The sequence below is a fragment of the Gouania willdenowi genome, chromosome 22, assembly GCF_900634775.1.
Source record: "Gouania willdenowi chromosome 22, fGouWil2.1, whole genome shotgun sequence".
Taxonomy (NCBI): domain Eukaryota; kingdom Metazoa; phylum Chordata; class Actinopteri; order Blenniiformes; family Gobiesocidae; genus Gouania; species Gouania willdenowi.
The window spans coordinates 31,316,601-31,334,377 of NC_041065.1; the positions used below are offsets into that span (position 1 = coordinate 31,316,601).

The 17,777-nt window shown below is 37.6% G+C and overlaps 1 protein-coding gene across 4 annotated transcripts in view; it reads right to left on the reverse strand.

The window, feature by feature from the left end:
• Window positions 1–328: 328 nt before the first annotated feature.
• Window positions 329–17,777, reverse strand: part of qkia (QKI, KH domain containing, RNA binding a) — a 105,768-nt gene continuing 88,319 nt past the window's right edge. Inside the window, exons 5-8 of one of the 4 annotated variants that reach the window (XM_028437154.1) lie at window positions 13,814–13,901; window positions 9,776–10,192; window positions 5,734–5,808; window positions 329–3,757 (exon numbers count right to left, since the gene is read on the reverse strand). In XM_028437154.1, the coding sequence (XP_028292955.1) occupies window positions 3,741–3,757; window positions 5,734–5,808; window positions 9,776–10,192; window positions 13,814–13,901 (597 nt within the window). In that variant the 3' untranslated portion in view covers window positions 329–3,740. Of the gene's footprint in view, window positions 3,758–5,733; window positions 5,809–9,775; window positions 10,217–13,813; window positions 13,902–17,777 lie in introns of all 4 variants that reach the window. The other 3 variants (XM_028437156.1, XM_028437152.1, XM_028437155.1) reach the window with 3 other exon arrangements.

Below are 17,777 nucleotides of genomic sequence, written 5' to 3' on the forward strand. Positions count from 1 at the left end.
AAAGCAGGTTATTTTATTTTTTCTGAGATCTTTCCCATGAAAATTAATTCTCTGAGAAGATTCTGCCATTGGTTGATGTTTAAGTTGTTTTTTTTAAACATAGCTACGGTGAGTGCTATAAATGACAGTTTGTATAAAAGGTTGATGCCAATTACAAAATTAATTATTTGAACTCAATTACGATTACAAAATCAACAATTTTTGCATCATAATTGTAATTAATTACCAATTACAACTACATTTGACCCCAACCCTGCCGTGAACCAGACCAAGGTAAATACATTCATGAAACTGGTTAAAAACACAAGACAAAATATCAGCAAGTTAGTAAAATTCTTACTAAGAATGTTTTATTAAAATAAATGCCAAGAGGTTAATAAGAAAAAAATAACAGCATACACCATGAAAACTAAATGCAAGCATGTAAAATACTTATGACAAGGAAACTAATAAAAGTCTCTAATGAGTTAAACAAGCTGGAAAATCGGCAAGAAAAAAATGATAATAAAGTAAAAACCAAAACGTTACAGGGAAAAAAGGCAAAACTCCCCACGAGAGACAGATTTCATGATGTAAAAGAGAGGAGGAGGCGGGGGCGGGGGCGGGGCAGTAGCAGTGGATTTCATTTTTTTTTAAAAAAAGAAAAGTAAAAGCACTCAGAAATATGATTAATATACATATAAAATGAGATTAGAAAAATACATTATAAACCTGTAACAATGGCTGTTAATTACATTATCATACATGTAGTAGGCAGGCCAGAGAGAACACGCGACTCGACGCCGAGTCACCCTTTCACCTGATAGACTTATCCAGCCGTTCACACAATGACACAGCACGTTTGTAACATTGCAGAGGGAATTATTCTTAATACTGTAGAATGCTGAACAGCCGTCTCATGCTCCACTTTAATATTGCATTTCAATTTCAAATAATAACACTGAAGAAGGAGAAGAAGAAGAAGAAGAAGAGGAAGAGGAAAAAGAAGAATTGTTGACCTTTGGGTGTAACAGCAAGATGAAAAACAAACTCACTTTATTCAGTTTTGATCTTATGAGCTCGAGTCGTCTTCCAGCTTTAAACTGTGTCGCATCAAAAGCTGCAAACTTTCGTCATCTGATGTTTTTTTCTCAGGAATATTTTTATTGTTTTTGACGTTCAGTTTGCAGCTGTTGACAGAGAAAAAAGTCGGAAGACGGACCTTTTTTTTTTTTTTTTAACGCTTTCACCCTAAAAAAGGCTGCTTCATTTGTTCGTTTCCGTCTCATCGACGTTCTGCAATTTTTGTTCAGGAAGTTTTATCACAGTCATGATTGTTATTATTTCATATGATCATCTAAATAATAATAAAAAAACACAAGCTGCTCAAACAGCAGAGTAAAGGGTCGTCAAGTCGAGGAAATAAAAACAAATTCAGGAAGACGAAACCATGGCACATTGTTTAGCTGGTCGGAACGACTGCTATTCTTTTTGCATAGAGTAACCTGTGGTGGGGGAGGGGGAGGGGCTAGCCCTGCTAACACGAGCCGTCCCTCTTTGCGTCGTCTTGGGGTGCTGGATATTATTATTATTAATAAACACAACCGGAACGTAGAAAAACAGAAACCGCCGTCTGATAAGGCACTTAGAGGAGTTCACGTTCAAACTCTCGAGGCGATTCAACGTTTCCAGGAGTCGCGACGATTTTGGTCTTTTGTCGTCTTTTTTCCCCCCGATGCGACGTGTCCTTTCTTCACCCACTCACTATTTCTTTCTGTTTTAAACTTTTTTTTTATTTTATTTTTTCGACTTTTTTTTCTGTTTAAACTGCAAGTAAAGTATCAAAAGCTAAAATTGCCAAAAATAGATTTCTCGATGTTTAATTAATTATCTCCAGCACCCTGTAAAATCATCTAGTTTTTGTTCTTTTTCTTTAGTCGTATATGCGATGACGGTATCTACATTTGTATATATATATATTTAGAGATAATACGTGTATGTATAAAGCAATTTGAACAGGCAGGCATGGCTTTCACATCCTATTTTTTTTTTCTTGAGTTGAACAGAAAAGTTGAGGGCTCGGGGGGCGTGACACATTGTGGATGCGCTTGTTTTGATGTTTTGGCGTGTGTTTAAAAAAAGGTTTGTAATTAGGAAAAGAAAAATGGAACCCAATCTGCATGTGTGTGTGTGTGTGTATTAATGTGTTGAACAAAAAAAACAAAAACTACACAAAAACACAAAACTTGGCTGATTGTTGAGATGAGAAATGAAAGTAAAACATTTACTATGTGCAGAACGTTAAAGTGCCCTCTCCCCTACACATGTAACATGTTGGTTTAGTGTTAAATGTATGTGTGAGAAAATTAAAATGGCGCTTATTAGGGTTAAAAAAAACAAAAAACAAAACATTAAAAATCAACCTGATTGGTTGCTTGCACCAAAAACTCTAAAAACACACAAAGAGCCCTCTGTGACACAGATGCATATATGCAGATATAGAATTCACTGGAAAAAAACCCTTTGGCTGAATACACACTTAATACTTTTTCTTTCTTTTTTTGTCTTTGTGAACACAGCTGAACTAACTAATGGAGATAATTCTCTAAAATACATCAGGCACTGTGTAGTAGTGGGTGTAGCGTGGGTTTGGGGACGGGTGGGGGGCGTAGCAGTGGCCCGTGACTAAACAGGCCCCGGCACCAATCACCCCAAAGCCTCAGCACACCCTACTTTCATAGTAGTAGTAGTAGTAATTAAAAACAAACAAACACATGCACGCACGCACACGTGGAGCCATTGGAGGCTTTTCTAGCAGCCTGACCCCAAACATCTAGAGATGACTGCCTGTTTTCACTGCCGTTGCTCTGTTTGGATAAAACTAATTAAAACTAATTAGTGGAACGTGAGCAACAGAAAGAAAAGCATTAAAAAAAACAACAGGAGAGGGAAAGTGTGGAGTGGGGGGGGGGGGGGAGGAGAAAAACAAAGACATAAATCATAAACAAAGCTCTTTTCTCTTTTTTTTGCGAACATTTGAGCCATGCGTTGAAAACAAAACCCAGACAGGAAGCTGTGTAGAGGAGCACACCCAGAATGTGTCAGCTCGTCATTACCACATCGTACAGAAATCAAACAATGTTAATGTGAGTACACGTTCTCCTTCCTTCTATTTCTTTTTCTTTCCCAGTAGGTGGGTGTTGGGGGGGTGGGGGTGGGGCTCCTCAGAGCTCAACAGGTTGTGGGAGGGGCAGGATTATGTCATTACTCTGAACACCACATGGTTTAAGTCCAATATGAAAAGTGAAGTTTGAATTTACACAAGTGAAGTCACTAAATCAGAGTAATTAATTTAAGGTGGTGGGGGACGGGCGGGGTATTTATTGCTTTATAATTCAGTGCAGATTCATGAGTAATACCACAAAACACGTCCACCCAATGTATGATTCATGAAGAAAAAGAAAGAGAAAGAATGGGACTTAAACTCGATGAACAGAGGGAGAAATGACAACCACTTTTGTCGGGTTTTTCGTTCCGTTTTCGGTGCAGATTCTTTTCTTTTCTTTTTGTCAGATCGTATTATGGGGGTGGGAGTGGGGGGGGGGGACTGTACTGGCAGGCGCCCCTCTCTCTCTCTCTTTCTCTCTTTCACTTGCGTCCGAGAGGCTAGCAAAAGGCAATTACCAGTTAACTGATCAGCAGGCAGGCTTGGGGGGCGGCTCGTCATTGGGTGAAGAGTTCAGAGGTCAGAAGGTCATGTGTTAGTTGCCGGTGGCGGCTAGGTGGTTAGAAACAAAAACAAAACAAACAGAAAAAAAAAGATAGAAAGGATATTAGTGTCAGCAGGAAGAGACTGGAATGACATCATTTGAACAATAAAATGAATGCAAATGTAATGTGATGCTAATCCCCCCCGCCCCCTTCACGATCCTAAGCCCCGCCCCCATTTAAGCACACGATGCCCCAAACCAAAACAGAAGCAAAGAGAAATCAAACAGACGAACAGAAAAAAATAATAATAATAAATGTGCGTTTTTAGTTTTTAGCGTGATTAGTGAAAATAAAGTCAAGTTGTGTGAAGGATAACGCTGACTAATGATGTGCAATGAATCGATGAATCAATGTTTTCTGATTCTCTCTCTTTATTTAGCAGTATAGGCTTTATAGAATATAAATATACACAAAAAACATAAATACATTTGATATAAAATGCTGAAATATAAAATGACAGTACCTCATGTACAACTAAAATATTATAAATCTACTTTAGCTTTATATATATATATATTTATATATATATATTTTTTTTTTCCCGTTGATATATTTGCAATACACTGGAGAAAACAGGAGCTACCTCAGTCTGTACGCGTCAACATTCCGTAGAATAATCAGTCAAAAAATAAGTGTTAAAGGCATTCTCCACTGTTTTTACAAATGTGGTCGAAAATCTTTTAAATATACTTATTAGAAGATCCATGCCTAACAAAATGTATTATTGTGCACCATATTCATTTAATGGCCATTTAAAAACACGGCCCCACTGCCTGTAAACATCCCATTGTTTTCTATTGCAGTGAAACATTAAGCCTGATTTTTAGATCATTTAGTAGATTTTTCAGTGAAATTACAAACTTGTGCTGCTTTAGGTTGCTCTAAACCACTTTTGTTTACCGAAAGATGATAAAAACAGTTGTGAAACAGAAGAATCGCTCTACTAAGGGGCCTTTACTCTCCGGTAACAGCGCGCTGACACGTTCTGGTGGCTAAAGTTAGCGAGTAATGACAAACTGTTGAAGGACTCCCATCCAAAAGGACTTTGTGTGTCTTTAAGGTTCTTTAGGAGAGCTCTTCTTCTCTGCTTCATTGTCTACTGCAAAAACGCAGAGTTGGAACTGTCGCCCCCTGTGGTCACAGATTTGTGTCTGTTTTTTTAAATCCTATTTCTGTAAACAAAAGAGGTCACCATCTTTAACTTTTCCTGATTTTTTAGAGCAACCAAAGCAGCACACGTTGTTATTTTAATCTAAAAAGCTGCTAAATGATCTAAAAATCAGGCTGAATGTTTCACTCCAATAGAAAACAATGGGATGTTTACAGGCAGTGGGGCCGTGTGACATCATCAATCACATGATTTCAAGATAGAGGAACACATGCTCTAAAACTGTGAAGTAGTCCCATTTTTTAAAAAGTTAATAAAATGAATATGGTGCAATATAATGCTTTTTGTTAGACATAGATCTTCTAATAAGTACATGTTAAAGGTTTTAAGCTACATTTGGCAAAACGGTGGAGGGTCCCTTCTCAAGCTGAAATAGTGACTGGCAGCAGCGTGGCTGCTCGTCGTCTCTGCTATGAATGATGGACAGAAACAGGCCCTCGTTTTAGGCTCTAATCTCACATCAGAGGAATGTCGTTAAACACCTTTAACGTGGTCGCTGCACTGCTGCATCAAACCAAAACCTTTTAACATTAACGTTTGCCTGAGCTTTGACATAAAGCCTAAACTCTATGTTGCATATTTAACGCACTGAATGTAAACATAATGTGCAGAACCACAATCAACCACTTAGCTGGTGTGTGGATGTAAAGGGGGGAGGAAAGGCAGCGAGGGGTAGGTAAACAATATATATCTATATATAGATCTATACACACACACACACAAAGATTATATACTTTCCATACTAAGGCATTGAGGCATCATCATCATCATCATCATCATTGAAATGCAAAGTGTATCTCAGAGACTAAACTGACCTCTGTCAGCGGTCACAATCCTTTGGTAAGGATGGATCCGCGTGTCATGCCGTCTCACTTTAGTAGCCATTGCACCTAAGATCGTAACAGGTCCACAAGGTTAGAAACCATTCACGTAGAGCAGGAAAACAGTCACAACGTTCACATTTTAAACCATCATCATAATCAAATAATACACAGTAATACACACTAGGACATATTACAGACTATAGTACATATACACACAATACACAACACTTTTTACATGTAGAAAAAGGCAGTAGAAAACAATAATAATTAATAATAATATACATATTTTACTTAGTATTTAAAAAAAAAAAAAAAGCATAACTTAGGTAATAAAATTCCACAGTGCTCAGAGTTAAAGGGAGACTCTTAAAGGGCAGCTAACGGCTAACGGCTAACAGCTAACGGCTCCAGGGCTGCCAAAGTAATAACGTGATTTTTCACAGTGGGATCCAGACGGGGGACGGCTGAGATTCGTTTCTTTATTTTTGAAAGGTGAAGGAATCCAATCTGATGGTAATTGAATGGTGGCAGAAGACAGCAGCTGAACACCCCCCCACCCCCACCACCCTCGTGCCCGTTCCTTGGTTTCTAACACTTCTCCACGGGTCAATCTGCTCACTGGTGACACAGCCTGTCATTTTTCTTCTCGGGTTTCTCACGACTAACGCTGCTGCAGCCGCCGCCCGTTTGTCACCGATTTCATATTTCACAAAAAAATTAAAACCAGAATGCATACAGTGTTTATTTAGTTAACTAACAATTTCCGTGAGTTTTTTTTTTTTAAAGAGACATTAACTAGAATAAGACTAATTTTGAAAAAACACGTGAACATAAACTGTATTAAAGTACGTTCATATTTTTGTTAGCTAATAAAAAACTAAACTCAAATGTTGACGTGGGAAGAAATCCAATGAGAACAATATTTTTAGTTTAATTTTTTGGAAGGTAACCAATCAAAAAGACGAGTCTGTAAGTGAACCAATAGCACAGACATGGGAAACTTGCGGCCCCTGGAATAATTTTGTGTGGCCCCGAAAAGGAAAGGTACATAATGGGAAAATAAACAAAAGACCAATAAAGAAAACAGATTGCTCAAAAACTAAACAAAAACAGTACAAAAATTCACAAAAAAAACTGAAAAATATACAAAACAAAAACAAAAACTTGGACAAAATGAGAACAGAAATACACAAAATAGCAACAAAAAATATACAAAAAGACTCCAAAAACAGACAAAACAACAACAAACACTCAAAATAAGAAATAATGTACAAAACAAAAATATTAATTACATTAATCCTGTATTAATGCTCAGATTGGTCATTATTCTAAATGCTGACATTGATAATGTGGCCCTCGGACCAAAAAAAAAAATCATATTTTTGTGGCCCCCACTGTGATAAAAAATTGTCTATCTCTGCAATAGGAAGTGAGCAGATTGTGTTCTTATATATTGATCACATCAAATCTGTCTTTGTTGACTAAAATTTTTAAACTACACTAAACTTAAACAGTCCTGATCATCACATTTAGAATAAAACTAAGTTACATTTTATGTAAAAGACAAAGTAAATGACAATTTGTTGTCTAAATGAACACTGGATGCATTTTAGCTGCTGACTCAGCAGTTACCTTTCACAATAAAGCGGCAGACGGCCTGAAATCTACATATTCTCGAGAGAAAGCGGCGGTGGCTCGATAGAGGAACGCGTGCGAACGTGTAGCGCAGGCAGAGGCTCCAGTGTTGCTGAAGGCACCGATCAATAGTGTGAGTAAATAAAATGCACTAAGCTGCTGTAACCCTGAAAGTTAGAGAGAAAAGCCAGTCACACGCGCACACACAGGTCAGCTGACATCACTGCTGGTGCCAAATGAGGCCGTGGATGTGATTGGCTGACAGGGTTGGGGTCAATCATAATTGTAATCGAGTAGCTGCTAATTAATTACACATGATGTTGTTAGAATTGTTATACAGGGTTTCCACACTTTTTCCACAAAAATTGTTCAAAACTTTTCCATCATATTTTACCAAATTTCCATGACTTAGTTGTGAAGCTTTTAGGTTTTTTTTTGCATACGTAATTCCTGGTTTTTATCGTACACCAGCTGAAGTGATCTTACCTACGCACAGTTTTATAAATGAGGCGGAGAGTGGATTTGCGTGAATTTGTGAGATGTCGTGATTCCCGCTGAATGATGCTGACGCTATGCATCACTTCCACTTTGACATAACGCTTCACATCTTTGGGGTTTAATATATTTTAAACATTCAAATAAAATAGGCTATATTTCCAAAACTTTTCCAAAACTGTCAAAATATTCCGTGACTTTTCAAGACTGGAAAATCGGTTTTTCAATTTCCATAGCTATAGTCGGGACCCTGGTTATAATCATTTTGGCTACATTACTCCCATTTTTGCCAGATTACCAAGTTGCCTGACTAGCAACATTGGATCAACCTTGAGGTTGCAAGTTTGCCACATTTTAACCTCCTCTCATCACTTTTTGTTGCCATATTTTTGCTCCTTTTAATATATTTTTGCTACATTACTCATTTATGTCACTTCTCTATCAAATTTCAATGCCTTTTCTGCACATTTTTTCTACTTTTAAAACATTTTCAGCATTTATAAAACTTTTCCACCACTTTTGCCACCTAATGTTGCATATGTCGACCCATTATTGTCACTTTTAACATCTTTTCAAGCTTATTTTTGCAAATTTAACCACATTCACGATTTGTCATGTCCATTATTTAACTTTTAACACATTTTATTTCTGATTAAAACAAGGATTTACATCTTTAAGATGACTATATACTATGGCACAAATAATAATAAACTTCCTGGATAGTGGATATTATTCAGATCAATAAATAAATGTGTTTATCACAAATTAATAGAACAATGAACCATCATTTGCTGACTTTATGGATGGACCCCAAACATCTCTACCCTTTATTCTTATAGATGGCTTTGTCTTCACATGACTGTTGGATTTAGCGAGTAATTGAGAATGTAATTGTAATTGACTTTTAGGGGAACAATAATTATTTCAATTGCAATTAGAAAAAATGCCGGTCACCATAATTGAGTTGTAATTGAATGTGTAATTGTAATTTTAAAATGTTAATTGGCCCCTCTCTGTTACATTTATGGGGTTGAATTTTAACTTTAGTAATTCAAAACGTAAATGTATTTGTATTTTAATTGGAAAAAATGCTGGTCACTGCAATCATAATTGAACATAAAAAAATAAAGGCATAATTGTAATTTTAAAGTGTAATTGGCCCCAACCCTGGTGGCTGACTATCAGAAATAAAAACTCTGAGCACTTCGTTAATAGGTTTCTCTCCAGATTTGACAACACATATAATGCAAATGCTATATTTTATTCTGCGCATGTTCTGGCGTCTCTTTGGTAGCGGTTGAGTTCAATTTAAAGCACCTGACACACAACCCACGGGGAGACGTCGTCAGGTATTAGCACCCAGTTCAGGTTCAAGAGGGGTGAAGCTAAGACTATGGAGAGAAGGGAGGGAGGAGAATTTAATGAACATCCCCTGTGGGAGTCAGAGAGCGACTATGTGGAGGCATCAAGGCCTGCCTGCAGAGAACGGCACACACAGATGATTTCAAAAAGCTGCAGAAATCCAAGGGGATCTACCGCCAGACTGGGTACGCCTCAGGGTCAGTGCATGAAAGGGTTAGAGACTAGAGCAGGCTTCCATCATTTCACACCGAGGCAGGTCCCTCTGTATTAACCTCGCAGTAAACAGGCAATAGAAACCTGAGAGCGGCGCTTTGGCGAGAGAGAAAAAAGTAAGAGTGACATAACCTCGGCCAGGATAAAAACTCACTTTTCTATTAGCTGAGCCCTCGCGTCGAGTCCCCGTTTACCGTGGTTCTACTAAAGGAGCCCATTGAGCCATGTATACGTATAGCTGGTAATCCCATTCCCATAGAGCTCCACCAGTTCATCCACTCAGTAAAAGTGTCTGTTTTTCATCCTCAGGTGGACACAACATATTTACCTTTCAACAAGTCCTGACTGTGGTTCATGGAGGCCATGTCCAGCACCCCAGCTCCGGGGTAAAACAAGCCGGCCTCTTGTCCAGGTTGGCTAAAGCCGGGTGCTGAACCCGCCACACCCATGCTCCCCCAGGCTCTCTTACCTAGAACCCCACTGTGCTCGATGGGGTACTCCAACAGGGAGGTGGGTGCCAAGGCGTACGGGTATTCATAGGGGGTGGTATAGATGAGCCCGCCATCCGGTGTGGGGGGCACCAGGGTGGGGGTGCCATTGGGCAGCATTGCAGCCATCTGGGTGGGCCGGATGAGGTTCATGAGGGGGGCGCCGGCCGATGTCGGTGGCCGGAGCGACGGGGGAGGCAACACTTGACCTGCAGGGGCCGCTATTAGGCGAGGGCCCTGTGCGGCCGCCGCCGCCGCTGCAAGAGAGAACGCAAGGGGAGCTGCCATAAGCAAGAGAGCAAAGGACAGAGAGTAGAAAAAGAAAGAAAGAAAGAAAGAAAGAAAGGAAGAGACAAAAGCAGTGTGGTGGATCAATAACAGATACACAATGAGAGGGTGGAAACAGAAAAGAGGGAAAGAAGAGGAAGGAAGTGGCAGTGAGAGGAGAAGAAGAAGAAGAAGAGGGGAGGGGGGCAAAAGGGAAAATTAGTCCATGCAATGATCATGGTGGTGAAATACAAAAGCTGCTGCACAAAATAAAAAGTCAACATAGCCAAAAGAAACTAAACAAAAAGATAACAAAACCCCCACACACCAAAATGACAGAAATCATGAAATCCTGCAGTCGTCCCAACGCATGAGAAGCATACCAAACACCTGCAGCTACAGCTACACACTGGTGGAGTGGGAAAACGTAAAGAGCTGCGACCGTGTGCAGAGGATGCAGCGCTGATGCCAGAACAAACAAAAAAAAAAAAGAGCCAATCTTAAGGAAACGTGAAGGTCGGATGAAGGACTCCATCCTCTGCACAGTCAGCAGTCTGTTGGAGTTGCATGACAAAAAAAAACAACATAAAAAAATACAGTATCTATTCTTTCTCTTGAAGGTCACCAGCACGTGCTACGAGCTAACGTGCTACGTGTTGTGCCAGAGTCCAATTAAACCAACTGCTACAGAAGCTGCAGTCGGATGGTTCATTAACATAACCCTTAAAGTAAATGTTACACAGGGAAACATTAACCACTCTCACTAATAAATGGCATAATTCTCAGCCTGACAAAATGGAAGAAGCCAATATTAGTTTGACTTTTTCCACATGGTTCATGCACACATTCTGGACTTAAGCAGGGTACACACAAAAATAATCAGCCTGTTTTTATCCTGATTTCAAACACCAGATTATCTTCTGTTTTATAAGATCATCCCATAACTTTGTCCCAATAATCTGCTCTGAAATGACTCCCGACTCCATGAATTTTGACGTGAAACGGAACGCAGCCAATCAGGAAGCGATCTGAGTGAGAAATACATAACGCTGCATTCAAGGCAAATCAGAACTATGCATTTCAAGATTAAACTATGATCTCAGAGTTCTCAAACATGGCTGACCGCAATTACAAAGTAGGAGCTCCAACTTCGGGTGGCGTTCCAAGATAGTTTTCAAGTTGGAGGTTGGAAAATTCAGAGTACCAAGTTGCTCAACTAGCAACACTGGATCCGCGGTTCTCAACCTTGGGGTTGCAAGAGATTGGGAGGGGGTCGCCAGATGTCTTCAAGAAACTAAGAATTTATTTAGTTTTTTATTAACAATTTTACCCCATTTTTGTTTATTTTCATATTCATTTCATATTTTCTTGCCATATTTTTGCTCCTTTTAATATATTTTTGCTATATTACTCCCACTTCTGCCACTTCTCTATCAAATTTCAATGCCTTTTCTGCACATTTTTCCACTTTCTAGTCATTTTCGGCACTTATATATAAACCCTTTCCATCACTTCTCACATTCAATGTTGCATATGTTGACTCATTATTGTCACTTTTAACCTCTTTTCACCATATTTCATGCTTATTTTTTGCCAATTTAACCACATTCACGATTTGTTGTGCCCATTATTGTTTTTTAAACCCATTATTCCAATTTTGACAATTTGAACCCTTTTTTTACCACTTTGTGTCCGTTTTTGGCCACTCTCATTTGCCAATTTCTGCAGTTTTTAAAATCCCATTTCACCACCTTTTCCACCATTTTTGTCACTTTTTAACTATTTTATTTCTGATTAAATCAAGGATTTGCATCTTTAAGATGACTATATACTATAAATATACAGTGGATATTATTCAAATGAATAAATAAAAGTGGTTCTCACAGATTCATAGAACAATGGACCATCATTTTGCTGACTTTATGGATAGACTCCAAAAAGTTCTCCCCTTTAATCCCCCTTATAGATGAACCTGTCTTCACAAAAAATCTTGTTTGGAAGAAGAACGCTGATGGGACAGAATGGTTCTGTGTGTGTGTGTGTTGAGATTAACACAGCTCACACACACAGTACGATCAAAGCCTGATTTTTTTCATCTTCATGTTCCGCACGTGTGTACCCCGTTTAAAGCACAGTCAAAATAAAGTGATTAGACCAAGTATGAAAACTGATGTCACTAAAAAATAGATGATTTTGTGCTTCCAGAACGTTCCATTGGGAGATCAGGTGTGATCCAGTGATTCACATGCAAGGACGAGCTGTAAAAATACAACAATTTGCTGCAAGTTTGGAATCGGCCAAAAGCAAGTGACAGTGCGATTGCATTTGGTCTGCAGAGGAAAGTATGAATGGATGGATGGATGGAGGGATGAAGGAGGGGAGGATAGAGATATGGAGAAGAAGATCTCCAACTCATTGTTGGATTTTCAGCTCGAGGGATTTCCAGTGTGATCAGAGATGATATGATGGTACAAAAGAGATCTGAACCAGATGTTGATCAAATGAAGACAGTTATAGAAGGCTCTAGAAAAAACTCATTCATGGTACAGGGGAACCTCATTTAATAATGACATATTTGATTAATTCATCTGTAAGTCTTATATTAAAAGATAAAAGCCATTTATGGGCTTGGTAGGAATTTGATATTTTCAAAAACTTTTATTTTACAAACGTAAGCTTAATGTTTGAGCTTGAGTAAAACAATGAGTTAATAAAAGTCAACATTTCAATACGTTCTGTGCTAGATTGTTCATTTCTCAACCGTTGTTTTATTTAATATTTAAAAATGCTACAATAATGAAATATTTAAAATTATTCCAATAAAGTCTTGGAACTTCTTTTTAGAGCTTCAACCAGCAAACACATTCTTTAGAAAAGAAAGCAGTTTAATCGAGATTAGGTTTTAAATTAATCCAAATTTATTTACAATTGTTTCTAATAAAAAACATTTTTTACATATCTTTATAATTAACATTTCAAGGCTAAAAAGGGCAGATAATAGTTTCTGCTCATCTTTATAATACAGTAAACTTCAGCTCAAATTAGTGCTGTGAAGCACTTATTAGCTCAAGTGATATTTTGCCGCTTTTATTCTGAAATTTCTAAAAATTTAATCTTACATGAAAAATTAAGCATTTACCTAAAGTAAATTGAACCTATTTTTCGACCTTTGATTCAAATTTAATTTAATTAAAATCAGCATGACAAATAAGTCAACAACATATTATTTCACCTTGTAATTGTCTTCTTTTTTTCATATACAGTATATAATATTTTGTATTTTTGATATTATTTGCTGTTGTACTGCCCTTTGGCACTGGAATATGAATAGGGAATAAACACGACTAACATTAATGATAAATACAATATAATAGGGGAAATATTGCATTGTTTTTGCACCGTCCTTTTTTTATAACTATCGCACGTCCCTGTTTCTCATAAGTTATTATGATTATTCTTCTAAATGTACGTTTTAAAGGTGAACACTGTTCATAAATAAAGAAGTGTATATAAAAGTGAGGTCCCGCTGTTTGGCTAAATGTGGTTAAATGCTGTTAAATGTAATGCTGTAAAAGGCAATGGTGCACATTTCTCTGCTGCAGCTCACTTACGTGTTTTGATATTGTTGTCTCTGTAGGTCCCGTTGAGAATGGCCAGCTCCATCAGCTGCATCTTCTTCAAATTGTCTTCTCCCTCCGCCTGTGAATAAAGGAATAAAGGAGACGACCTTAAACACACGTTCACAATATTTGAGAATAAATGAATATATCTGTGAGGGTTGGATTAGACGAGCAGAGGTAGACGTGAGGATGAACTAAATTGCCGTTGCCACATCACCACACAGTGAGGCTATTGTTGTTGTTCCTAAAAACGCTGACGAATACATTAGGTGTGGGATTGTATATTCATAATCCATACCAGAATGATAATTACTGTAATTTTCCCAGCTCCCTTGTGTGCAATCAAATGCGCAATAACCGCCCTGGCTAATGTCAGTCCTGTCAATTAATGTTTGGATAAATAAATACAAAAGTAACAGCCACTGTCATTATCGTCAAATTAGGGGACTGAAATTATTCATAAAAACTAATTAAGATAGCACCACCCAAACCAGTGCCCCCCCCCAGCAGATACCAAACACTTAACCCGTGGTTCTCTTGGCTGTATGTCATAATTATCTTTTCTGCTGACACAGCACTCCATGCCGTCCTGACCTCACGTCAACCTTTAGTGACCAAAGCTGTGACACAGAACACATTATTACACCATCCCACAATGTGAAGCCATGAACCAGCAATGTAAAGAAAACACTTAAAAACAGTCGGAATAAACTAAATGGAAGAGTTATTATTATTATTATTATTATTAACACTGCATTTTCATTTGTAGGTAGTGGAGCATGGTATGAATGACACTTTCTACAGTTGTTTAGCTGCAGTAGTGTACAAAAAAGAAAGAAAGAAAGAAAGAAAGAAAGAAAGAAAGAAAGAGAGAAAGAGAGAGAAAGAGAGAGAGAAAGAGAGAGAGAAAGAAAGAAAGAAAAAAAAGGAAAAAGTGCAGAAAAAATGAAAAAGAAAGAGGCATACAATGCAAAAAGAAAATAAAAAAAAATGCAGAAAGTAAAAAGAAAATATATGGAAAGAAAAAAGAAAAAGTGTAGAAAGAGAGGAAAAATGCAAAATGAAGAAAAGGATAAAAAAAAATGAAAAAAAGCAAAAGAAAAATGCAGAAAGAAAGAAAAAATGCAAAGAAAAAAGAATAAGTGCAGAAAAAAAGAAAAAATGCAGAAAGAAAAAAGCAAAAAATGCAGAAAAAAAAGGAAAAAAAATGGAAAGAAAAAGAAAGAAAGAAGGATGTAAAGAAAGCAGAGTGAAAGAGTGAAAACATCCCCTGAGTCGTCCTCAGCGCTGCTACAGAGGAGGATGAGGAGGGTTAGGGATGAGGAAGAGTGACAGAGGACGGTCTCTCTTGACTAAATATGAGCTTCAATATTCCAGTGCGTGTGTGTGTGTGTGTGAGAGGGATGTTTAGTGTGGCACTAAGGTGCCAATTAACCAGGCACAGCTTTTCTCTTCCTCCCCTCTGGTATTTCCTCTGAGCTGCGTCTCTTCTTACTTATAATGAGGAATTCTTCTATCACATCACTGACACTGGGTCTACGCTCACACATGAAACACTCAAACTACCTCCACGGCTCTACCTACATGTAAGGTTCCATCACACAGTCACATCTAAAGCATCACACTCTCTGATTATTAATGTCTTATTCCATCTGCAAGAAGTAGAATAAAAATGTACAGCTATGATGCATCGCCATGTAAACATCTTCAAAGGATTTAAAGATGCTTGTTTTAATCAGATTAATTAATAGTTTTGTTTTCCTAGACCAATATATCAAAGAAAAGATGTAAAAACTTAGAATCACCACTTGTTTTTATGTTGTTATCTCTACTGTAAATACTTTCAAAAAGGTTTCACGCACTGCATTGTGGGATATGGAGTATTAGGGGTGAGTAAACGTATAGATTAATTGATGCATTGCAATGTATCCCCTTCAATTCGTAATCAATTCCGCAAATCCTACGAATGAATTCACCTCCGGGCCAGTGGGGGCGCTGTGGGTGTCACAGCCCAGTGAGGTGCTTTGAAACCTGGACATGGAGAACCAGCTGCTTTTCCTGAACCAGTGGCTGCGTCAGAATATTCCCTCCTATCTCCTTTCCTATCCACTTTTCCTTAATCCCGGAAGTGTTTAAGTGGAAGCCATGATGAAGAGCGTTCCAGTTCTGTTTAAGCTAAGGAAAGGATGCTTCATTTATAACCTCCTTTAGCCTAGGAAACACTGATGCATCCTTTACCAAAGGAGATGAGATAATGCTGACGACAACATTTACAGAGACAAGCACACCCAAGCGCTCACAGAAACTCACGATGACTGAAAAGAGACGCAGATCATGTAAATTACAAATGTAATAATATGCCTTGAACAACTTTAAATAACCTAAACATATCTTATTATATGTACACCATATTATCAGATTATAACTGACATGAAAAGGGATGAGAGACATTTTTTAGCCACATTATGTTTTATTCAACATAATTCATATTTGTGTGATCAACCATTCTCAATGTGATGTTTTTTTAGTTTCACTTTTGTTCCTCTTTTCCTTTGATTTACATTCAAACCTTGTGATTTTTTGAGATTATATCAGCAGAAAGTGTTAAAAATGTGCTTTTAGTCTATTTTTTAACATTTGTAGTTTTTTCACCACGGCAGAAGTCACTAACCATCACGGCCATCAGATTATTACGTCACCTAGGGGAAGTCTGTCTGATTGTCAAAACAAACGTGATGACCTTTCTTTAACACCTTTCCTTAACCCTGTGGATGACGTCACGGGGTTAAGGAAAAGTGAATAGGAAAGGAGATAGAGAGTATTCGGACGCAGCCAGTGTTGCCCAAACGTCATTGTCCCATGAACCCCTGAGCTCATGTTATACATTATTCATTTGTGTCTGCAGGCTCGTCTAAACTCTTTCCCATGTTTCGTCCAAAATTAACCGTGAATTTAGGCCTTTTTTTTATTCATTTATTCCTGATGTTTTGCTTGTTATAGAATTTGAACCTCACCTTTTGGTGTATTTAAATAGTTGTTCAATAAATTATTATTGATGGATTAGGAAAAAAAAAGTCTGTGTACCCCTAGAGGTACACGTACCCTTGTTGGGAACCGCTTTCCTAAACAATAATCTGCATGTATAGCCAGAAACGGAGGGATGTGCTTGAGATGAGATAATGTTAGTGAGATTAATCACATATTTCCAAGAGGAAAGAAATATAAATTATGTTTATAAGCACTTCACTTTTTGAGAGTTTATACAGAACTTTGATTCATTTTTTTGCACAAATATTTTCTTCTTGTTGAGCAAAATTTCCTTTTCAGATGTTTTATTGATTATAACGTAAGGTTGTAATTTGTTGGTCACATTAGCATGAAAGTAAATATTCATAAATTGTCAAAAGGTACTCTATTTTTGTATTTCTACTTCTTACTGAATTGACAATTGAATCAAATCGCAATAAAAAAAATCAAAATTTAATCCAATTGTGAAGTTCTTAACAATAACCAGCCCTATGGAGAATCGACCTCATTCTTACTGTGATTTTATTGCATTTGCCCCCAAAAACTCTGCCAAAGCGACTTCCCAATCCCAACATATTTCTAGTGTTTTCATTGAAAGTTGTGGCAAAAATAATGATAAATGTTTATTTTAGGATTTACATGGAAAGATCCAAAATTGGATTTCCTTCAATCACGGTCTTCATTGTTTTGTGAAAAAACAAGAAATCACAATGAAAATGAAGTTAAAAAACGTCTATGCATCAGTCTTTGAGACTCCACATCCCACAATGCAATGCACCAAACATGTCCGACAATGTCAACAGTATTTACAATGGAGATCAGAACAAACTTTCAACCTTTTACGTCTTTTTATTGAGCAAATTACCTTCAATTTATTGACCTATGAGGTGTAAACTGTCTTATCTGATCAATAATGAGTATTACAAGT